At 46.4% G+C, this 10,687-nt stretch overlaps 1 protein-coding gene across 1 annotated transcript; it reads left to right on the top strand.

The window, feature by feature from the left end:
- The first annotated feature begins 8,125 nt into the window (after positions 1 to 8,125).
- Positions 8,126 to 9,826, top strand: LOC128719522 (insulin-like growth factor-binding protein complex acid labile subunit). The gene has a single exon (XM_053813149.1). It carries the CDS (start codon positions 8,126 to 8,128, stop codon positions 9,824 to 9,826), a length of 1,701 nt encoding a protein of 566 aa, XP_053669124.1.
- Positions 9,827 to 10,687: the final 861 nt, after the last annotated feature.

Genomic DNA, 10,687 nt, shown 5'->3' on the forward strand with positions numbered 1-10,687 from the left:
GAAGGCAGCCCCTGAGCATCTCTTGTTAAAGATAGTTCGAGATACGGGCAACAGCGAACGTTAACAGCCTATAAGTTACCACAAATCATGCGGCGAATGTCACTGCCACTAGTTCTACGGAGAGACCATCTCCCTAGAGCTGATGTCAATGCCTGAAAGCCAACCGTAACACACCGAGAAATGCTCAAGAAAACGAGAAGTGTCTTGAACGACACTCGAGGGCTTCTGCTGCTCGAGAAGGTTTAATCGAGCTTTGCCATGTGTGCTCGGTGTGCTACTTCAACGAGGCGCAAAGCATGTGTGTACCACTCTTGCTGTCTCGGTCATTCGTCTATAACTGTCCACCAATATCGTGTACTACATTTTTCGATCATCGGACACAAAGATGTGACCAAACGAAGCAGTCGTCACACCACACAAAGGATGGGAACGAAAAAAAAGAAGTACCGTTCCTTACGATCCTTGTGGCAGCAGAGAAAGCAGAAGTGGGAAAAATTGTAAATAGAAAAAAATGTGCACACAACCACAATTGCTTGAACCTAACCATGGAGAAGCAGCTGTGCCACTGGGAAGCATCTGGTACCAGTACGAAACGTGCCATTGCGGGTGAGTGAGCATTGTTGATTATGCAATCGAACGTTCCAGTGCCGGTAAGCATCGATACCGTCAAGTGTTGACAGCAGTTTGAAAAAACGAACGAAGAAAAAACACATCCCCACAACAGCAGGCTAAGGTTGTGGGAAATGCTTTTCCCACTACCGGACGTAAGCCATGCTGAACTGCAGAGGTGGGTGCGCTTTTGACACTTGATTGTTTATGTCGTTGAGGACAAGTGTTTATTGATTTTAAATTATCGTCCTACACACAGTGCAATCATTTGCTGGTGTTATTATTACTAGCGGCCACAGAAGGCGGGGCTGTCACCGGGGAACGGGTTTATGTTTGTCGACGATGCACTGGAACCATTTATATTCCGTGTTTTTATTTAACAAATTCAATTACCCTTGCATTAGTTATGCTCTGAATGTGAACAAAGCTCCCATTGTTCGATTATCTGATAACGACCGGAAAGCTTTTCGAGAGCCTTTTCTTTGCTTCTTGTTTTAGAGCTTGTTTTTTTTTGTTTAACTTCAGTAAATCCTGAATGATGTATGCTGCTTATCGCACTTGGAACAGGGGTTAAAGGTTTCATTTCGATAACTTATGATTGATGCAAATGGGCCCCCCGGCTGGGGAGTGGGTTCGTTTTCTCGGCGTTGTTGCGGATTGTGGCGTTGGGCCACAAAAACCTTACTGCCCTGTCCAACTGTTCGATATCATCGATAACAGCTTTTGCCCGGTTGTAAGACAAACGATCACAGCCATATAATGGAAGTAAAAAAGCAGATGCTCTCTTCACTGGTTGGAAAGGATTTGGTTTGATTTATGAAGCGAATTATAGGAAAATTTCCGGGAGAGCCTTTGGCTATTTCCTTTTGACCTTCGTGCTCTAATGCGGCTAAAATGTACTAGCCCCGCCGGGCTATGAATTATGATCGGTCAGTGAAATAGGGTATACCCGAGCGTGGGAGATGGATGGCCATCAGCGATGGATGATGTTCGCAGGGCGGTCACTTTCGCTTGCTTACGGTTTGGCCGAACCGCCCGAACGAAATGAACAACAAGATTATCTATAGAAGATAGGTCATATTTCTATGCGAATAGTACGGCAACAATATTTTATATGTTACGTAGTGCCAAAAAAACGGAAAAAATGAAAAGAACCATGCGCCTCCATTACTGTTGCGAGACAAAAATATAAACACAATGCTCCGTTTTTGTAATTTTTAAATCTAATCAATTGAAGTTTTGTCCTATTTTTAGTGTGGTTATTTTGGAATTCAAACATAATGAAATTTTTAATTAGTAATGTGGTTTTACATGTCGAATGAATCACTTTCTTCCGCATAATTCCTGCCTACTCCAGGGACATCTCTTGGGACGTTAATTGTGATCCCGCTGTCTATTGCACGTAAGCGACACGAATCCTTCCATAGTTTTGGTCTGCCGACACCGTAAATATGCCGTTCGCATAAATATTATAAATTTTGCGAACCTTCCCTACCCAGTGTGCCTCGTGGAGCTATTTTGGGTTGTTCAGGGTTCTGTCGCCCCACAGAGCTGCTGCACAAACCCCGGATCCTTTTAACGATGGCAAAGTTTCGGTACATCCCACATACGAAAATGTACGGTTGCTGCTGTGCTTCGTTAAGCTTCGGTATGACGAAATTTATTAGGTCGAGCACTTTGCAAGCGTCATAGTAAATAGTGAAACCTATGGAACAAAGAGATGGTTTCTGTTGTTTCATATGATGTTTTGAATATATTGAAACAGTTGAACAACTAAAAACAAATAACAGATTATTCTTTTAACACGTTCACGGCCCAGCGTGAATCAGTAAAGCTCCCTAAGGGCCGAAAGTGTCACTATCGCGTTTTGCAAAAAATTAACGAACGAAACAATTATCGTCGACAACTTTGCAATTGTTGCTTAGTACACTGTAAAATGTAGTTCAACATTCAATATAAAAATGAAATAGAAAACTCCTATGGAATCATTATTATTTATTAGTTATCGCGAACACAACTCTTCGGGTAACTGTAGTGGATGTTTCTCGCATTCGTTATTCTCAAGAACTATCGAAAAGTATAGAACAAACAGTAAAAACAATTGTTAGACAAGCGAAAATATATGCAATTTTATTAAATCCTTTACGAGCTGATGAAAACCATGACTGATGTGGGTAGATTTTTTTTAACGTCGTGCGAAAAATACACTTAAAAATGATCAGTTTTTATTACGAAGCACAACAACTGTTTATATGAATTTAAAATTACTGTTTCGTTGTTTGTTTCTCATTCCGCAATAAAAATGCAAACGAATATTTTATTTCCAGTGCAATAGTCCGTCACCCATACTTGGATGACTTGGTGGGCTCCTGAAATCATTCCGCGTCACTCATATTTTGGGTGACGTGCTGCGAAACGTGTTAAACAATTATTGTTACTATTGTTGTAATAAATTTTCAAAAAGCAACTAAATGTTGGCATTTTTCATCGCTAAAATGCATGAAATTGCCTTGTCAACTAACAATTGAGTGAAACATTTTTATAACCTATTAAACTTTCGAATTATGTGACTTTTAAAGCCACATAACATTGCTTTACAAATCTATTCACCTTTCATCTCGCTGTCCATCATGTCCGCTTGTGGAAGGCAACATAATAGAAAAAAATGCTACTTTGACTTCTCCCTTTGCAAAAACCATCCTCAACCAAGATGAGCTTGTTACCGACGTATCGTGTGTGTGCCGTACCGCCGTACGAACACTAGCGGACGTCCGAGGCGGAAACATGACAGGAAGCGGAAACAACAATACAGCAAAGCCATCATACGTCCGGATTCCGGTTTAGTTTGGTCCGTCATTTTTCACCATTTCGGAGCCTTTTTTTCTTCTATTTTTGGTTTGCGAAACCATTTTTATGCTTTCTTCTCCGTTCGGTACGCTTTATTATAACAAACGTCACTCATATCTGTGGAGAAGAATATGCAAAAAAAAAGGGTGAAAACCCATGCACAACCCATCCTCTGCCCACTGCTGGTTTCCGAGTGCCAAAGTAGCATGGCCTCCAATGTTAAACACATTACTCCGGTCCGTGACGTTTTGCAGGGCTTTGGCGAAGCACGGGTGTGATGGTTTAACCGTCCGGACGAAAAGTGGCAGCGCTGGAGTTGTGAAAAACAAATTGGCTTGCACTGTTTCTTGCTTCAGTTGTTGCTGTGGATTTCCCGCTGTGGGTCTAGAGCGCGCCCCGGCTGTTAGGTTCAGTGGTAGTGGAGAATGAAAAATTTACTCATATTACCCTTCAGGTTTTTTTTTGTTTGTTTGTACTTTTGTTTTGTTGTATTCTGTTGCGCTATTGCCACCCTGTGCCAGCCCGAAGGAGTTGTTCAACCAGTCCAAACAAAACCCTGTTTCAAGCCTCCACCCTTTAAAGGATGGGACCGCCTCACAGTACGAGACCCCCAGCAGAGGAATGGATGGAAAATTTATGTATTTAGGCTTTGCCTATTCTTTCACGCTGACGGCGAGAAGTCCTAGACATGGAAAGAAAAAAATTAAGCCAAATAGCAAAACCTAGAAACCGGCGGAAGAAGGATCTGACAGAACGAAACAAAACCCAACGACAATTCAACAAGAAAGCAGAAAGTTGTTCGGCAAAAATTGAACTCGCCCCACCCAGCGGGCAAGTGATTGCAAGCGCTGGGCAGTCTGGTTTGTTTGAGCGGATCGGAAGAAGCGAGTGCACGAAACAAATAAACCAAGATGAACCTTTCGGTAGCAAATAACCTCCAAGATACACCGAACCCACCAGAAACAATCCTTTAAAGCGGACTGCGGACGTCTGTTCCGCAAAATTTACCAGCATGAACAAACCCCTATTGCTCCACCAATGGGGAAACTTTAGGACACCATATTTCCATAAAGCTGTCCGACAATCAGTGTGCCGATCGAACCCTGAACCACACTCCGGGTGCTGTGGCTTTTTCTTTTGACGTGTACGTGAATTTTCCGTTGCATCCCAGCGGTGTTTTTCCCGCCCGACCCAAATACCAAACACGAACAGATAATTGAGTTATCATCGGGGGTTATGCTGGCGATAAATGTCGCGTTATGGTAGGATATTCTTCGCTGTCCGTTTTTTTTTATTTTCTCCTCGCTCCTGCGGTGCTGTGTTTCAATTTTGTTTTATGAGTTTCTTCATGCGCAATATATTTCAGGCCGCAGGAAGAAAAAAAAACAACGATGCGATATTTATACGAATAGTGTCCAAATGGGTCGGGGTCCACGCAAAACAACAACACTTGGAGCGATTGAAACGATGATACTTTTGCTATTTTATGTGCCTAGCTTATGTGTTTCCTTGTGCGGCTGAGTTTGGCACATGTTCGCAGGGGTTGTGGTCTTGTTTTTTCCTCCCCCTGTTGACCTTTTATTTTATTTATGAACCCTTAGCAGCGCTGAAGCGACCCAGGGGTCGAGGATTTTTCCTTTCCAGAATTGTAAAAGGAAAATCTGTCCAAAAATAATGGTTCAAATCAATGATCTGCTGATGAAAGCTCAATGGAAATCCATTTATTGTTTTTTTCCTCTCTCTTCTTTTTTGTGTCGTGCATGTCTCTCCCCCTCTCTCTCTCTCTCTCTCTCTCTCTCTCTCTCTCTCTTTTAGAAACGTGGAGTAGCTACTTCTTCTAGTACAAAACCGAATCGAATCGGCTGCAAAATGGATGGTAATAAATTCGATCCGATACTGGTTTTGTCCAGACCAGAACACCCCCGTGCTTAGTGCGACGGTAGAACACCACGCACCCGAACACCGGAAACTCCAGGGCGAAGGGTTCAAAACAATTGACCTGTAATTACCTCGATAAAGCAGACCGAACGTACCGAGAGGTGTGCTCGTCGGCAGAAAACGGGGGATATAACCATTGCCTAAGCTGCCGGAATATGTTTTCCAGATATTCCGTAACATGAACGTCGAGATTGAGATACTAATTCAATTGGAGTGAATTATTCAATCTCGTGCCCGAGAAGCAGCACTCTGGCGCCTGTTTCGATGAATGCTCAATAATTAAATGTTCGGCTTGGAACAACCAGCGCGAACGGCTATTAGGCGGGGTAGGCAGGGATTGAGTTGTCGATGATTTCAACCTAGCGTAAGGGTAAGGCGGTAAAACACACAGCACGACATCGAACTTACTTCCGGCCGCTCCCTCGCTGCGTTTCTGTACCCAGCTGCTGTTGGTGCCCTTCGTTTCACATCCGTTCCCAATCGATGGAGACGCCCGGTTGCTCGTGTGCGACACAATGCAGAAAAGCGGGAGGCATTTACAAAAGGGGAAAGGATGGAATAGAAACGGAAGATCTAGATCGAAACAACGTAAATGCAAACCTCCTGCTCGGTGGAATGCTGTAAATGAATAAATTATTTAATTGGAAGGAAGTTATCCCATTACAAAGGCCATCCACTCTATGGTCGGGTATATGGGTATGTGAATCGTGTGTGCGTCCCGGACGGAGGTAACGGCAAACTTTAACTCAAACAGTCTCCGTATCCATATGGTGGACGGGTTTTACATATCAGCTCACACTGCAGCGCTACTAAACGGCACCAATAAGCCAATAGCGGTGGTGATATCTCTCCGGCAACGTCTTGTTCACACCGTTCGTGGTAGGATCGTTGATGAATACGGGATATCTAATTGTTATGCCAACAGATCGTTGCAACTTCTGCTTGGCATGGCTTCACACCCGCACCCCGGGCATCACGCCATCAAGTGGAATTGTGGTTTTGTAATTGCTTGTCATTTTCCTTCCCCCGTTTGACGATGCAACGCTGCAAGCTCGATTATAAATGCTGCCATATCGATATTGAATTACCCTTAATGGAATGGTGAATGGTACTGCAGATGGTTTTGCAATACAATTAGCTACGATCTCTTGAGGTTTATCGCTTCTTTATAGGTTTTACTTTGACGCTTAGGAAACACACTTGAGGTGAATGTTTCATTTCGACATTGAAACATTCATTTTGTACAAATAATTACAGTAAACGGTATAATAAAACGCTTGGTAGTTACAACGTAGAGAAAACGTTTTTAATAATTTTTATTGGTCAATGTCAAATTTAAATCTACATCTAAATCGCAGATGCTTTATGTTACAAAATGGATTTGATTGAAGATATTCTTACTTTTTCTGAGTAGAATTCAATTTTTCAAACCAAAACAACAATCTCATCAAATTTAAGATGTTAAATTTAATGGCAAACTGTAGACATGACAAAAGCTTCAAGTCAATCGGTTCTCAGGATATTCGTGCTATTATGCGAACCGTTTTACGAACCATTATTATGAGCCGAATGAGGTTGAATACGTCGATCACCGTAGACTGTTGTTTTCATGTTTTACGGCATAAATATTAATAATATTTACTCGGTCTTCACACGACAGGACCGGTCCAAAATCCCATCAGGACCAATCTACGGGTAGATAAAATCAAAGAATGCCAGAAATGGCAGACCCCTAGACCTCTTGAGGTTGTTGAGCTGATTAAAGAGACTCTCTCATTAAGTATCACATCCCAAGGGACACCTAAATCACTTCATGTTACATTTTTAAATCCATTAAATCCTTCACTTACTAGAAAATTGTTCGACCCCTTTAAAATCCTTTTCCTACTTATCATGGTACGAGTGGCCATCACGTAATCTTTTCCCGTGCGCAAAATTCCACATCGAGGCTATACCGTCCTACATCCATTGACTGTTAGTTGTGCACCTTGTGTATTATTAATTTAACCGCATTACGAGCGGATTAGTGCCGGGTATTAGTGCTGCGGGCTAATTTTTTTTTGTTGCTGCTCGTTCTCTTTCTCACTCACTTGGCTTCGTTAGTGTATCTTCCACGGGGCATCAGCATCGCAGACGACGGTCCGTAGTAGTGTTATCGAATTTTATTTCCACTCGTAAGTCCCTCTTGACTAGCTCCATCACCGGCAATCTCCAAGGTGACGCGGCGAATGAGAAAAACAAACAGCCCCGTCTACCGTTTGGTAAAGATTGTTTTTCTTGATCCCACCCGAAGGGTCGTCCGTGAAAGTCTTCGGTCACTGCGAACCGTTTACCGGAAGCGGGTAACTCGAGTACGACCATATCAGCACACCAGTCAGTCGTCTAATTCCTGTAATCCAATAAATAGCTTATGGCACCTTTACGTCTGTGATCGAGTTTTCTCTAACGATTTCATTTCTTTTCGTTTCTCTTTTCAGAATATGACGATTCGGGTGGTTCCATAAAACCGGAAGTTGCTTTTACCCTCCACCCTGCTCCACCTGGAGAACCACCATAAGAGCAAACGTGAAAGGAATTACCTCTGCCCTTAAACGATCCACTCCTGGGTGTTCCGCAGAGTCGTCTACGACAACGACTCATTCGCAAATCAATTCCCCGCAGCCGAGCGGTAAAGCAAACGACGATTTCCCGGTGGAGATCTCACAATACCCATACTTCGCCGCGCATCACAATGAGAGGACTGGTGAGCAGTAGAAAAACATCCAGAGGCACTGCCAGAAACACGATGGTAACGCTGTCGGTGGGCATTGCTGTTGTAATGGTGATGGCAGCGGCAGTGGTCGTGTTCCCAGTTGAAGCGGCCGGACTCACAAACTGTCCACCCGGTTGTCAGTGTGATGACGATACGCTAGTGGTGACCTGCGGTGAGGGTCAGCTAGACGTGTTGCCGATCGTGCTGAATCCCTCCATACAACGGCTAGTCATCAAGAACAACAAGATCAAAACGATCGACTCTTCGATGCAGTTTTACGCTGATCTAACCTTCCTAGATCTCAGCTATAATCACCTCTTCAATATGCCACCGCGCACATTCGCCTACCAACGTAAACTTACCGAGCTGCACCTTAACCACAACAAGGTAGGCTCGATCACCAACAAAACGTTCGTCGGTTTGGTGGCGCTCACCGTGCTGAACCTTCGCGGTAACTTCCTGGACGAACTGCCCGAGGGTGTGTTCTCCGGAGTGCCGAAGCTGGAGGAGCTAAACCTCGGTCAGAACCGTATTGCGAAGATTGACCCGAAGGCTTTTGTCGGGTTAGCCAACCTGCGCGTGCTGTATCTCGATGATAACACAATCAGTACAGTACCATCACCAGCTTTGCATCCACTACGGGCTCTGGGTGAGCTGTATATAGGCTTAAATTCGTTTGCTGCCATCCCGAAGGAAGCTTTTGCCATGTTGACCGGGCTTAGCCGACTCGACCTGGAGGGTGCCGCCTTGCTAAACGTTACGCGAGACAGCTTCCGTGGCCTGGAACGACTACGTACGCTCGATCTCTCCGACAATCGGTTGAGTCGCATCCCGACGGCGGAATTAGCAGTACTCGAACGTCTGGAAGAGCTGGCGCTCGGTCAGAACGATTTCGAAAGCATACCGGCAAGCGCGTTCGCCGGTTTGGGTAATCTCCGGCTGCTGGACATATCAGGCTCGTTAAAGCTGACCCGGATCGAGGGTGGCGCATTTGCGCACAACACAAACCTGGAGGAAATTATAATCGCCTCCAACAAGGCTCTGACCGACATCCAAGAGGGTGCGCTCAGTGGATTGCCACATCTGAGACGCATCGTGCTGAAGGATAACGCGCTCACCACGCTCACCGATGGCATGCTGTCATGGAACGAGCTGGTCGAGCTAGACCTCTCGGAGAATCCCATCATGTGCGATTGCCAGATACTGTGGCTTCGCAATCTGCTCGTGAGCAGAAGCAACGTGACAGCGGCGGGTCAGTCCGCGCCGCAACAGATTCCGGTTGTATGTGCGGCACCGGATCGGTTGCGGGATCAGGCACTGCAGAGTCTTTCGCCGGAGCTGCTCGGTTGCACACATCCCGACCGTCAGCAGCAGGCCATCATCTGTGTGGTGCTGGTCAGTGCTGCCGCCGTACTGACGGCGCTCGCGCTCGTCATCTACAAGTGCCGGCGACGTATCCAGGAGGTGGTGAAGGGTAGCTGGGGCAGCAACGGCATTGGGCGGAAGGAGCGCGAGTATCAGAAGACGTTCTCGGAGGAGGACTACTCCGCGCGGCATCCACATCCGGGGCCGCCGGGCGGTGGGCTTGCGATTCATCCGACCACGCTGAACAACTATCAGATCAACAACCACCATCACCACTCGCACGGCATCCGGCACATTCCGGTCACGGAACTATAGCTAGAGGCTCCCCCTCCGCCACCTCGGAGGGGAGGTCCACCAGCAGGTAATGGTGGCGTCGGTGGTCAGCAGACGTCGGCCACCAGCTTCCTTCAGCTCAGCCAGGATCATCTTACCGCCGGTCAGCATCATCAGCCGCACCAACAGCCTGCCATCCAGCCGGGTATGAAACTGTTCCCCAACTATACCCCACCGATTCCACCGCACCACCACAACGGCAACGGTGGTATGGGTGACGGTAGCAGTCCGGCCAACCATCACTACCACCAGATAACGTACCAGACGCAAACACTCGCCCCGTTGCGGCTCAATCAGGAACACTTCCTGCCGCACGGCAGCAAAACGAACACGGTCAGTGCGTCCGCCGGCGTCAATCAGCCGCGGTTGCACTCCAAATATCAAACCCACCATCACCATCTGCATCACCATCACCAGCACGGTCCGCTGCAACCGGGCGGCAATGTATCGCCCGGGCCACCGACCACTGCCGGTATCACGATGCATCAAAGTTACTCGCCCGATGCACAGCTGCACCATCATCATCACCATCATCATCCAGCGCATCTTCAGCAGCAGCAGCATCATCATCGGGACGATATGTCCGATCGTGAGGACGATGAGGATGACACGCTGGACGTGAACGATGGTGAGGGTAGCGGGCAGAGCGATGCCACATCACCCCCACAAAGTCCTCTCTCGCCTGTTCCACCCGAGCTGCCCATCCGCAACGGGCTGCTGGCAAACACGCTGAACCACATCAACAACAACAGCAGCAGCAGTAGTTGCAACGGCCCGATGATGGCCACGGAACGCATCAGGACACCGCCATCACCACCAGCCACACCACCGGCCCCGTCCGCT

This window comes from Anopheles marshallii, chromosome 2 (genome assembly GCF_943734725.1).
Source record: "Anopheles marshallii chromosome 2, idAnoMarsDA_429_01, whole genome shotgun sequence".
In the NCBI taxonomy this organism is placed as follows: Eukaryota; Metazoa; Arthropoda; class Insecta; order Diptera; family Culicidae; genus Anopheles; species Anopheles marshallii.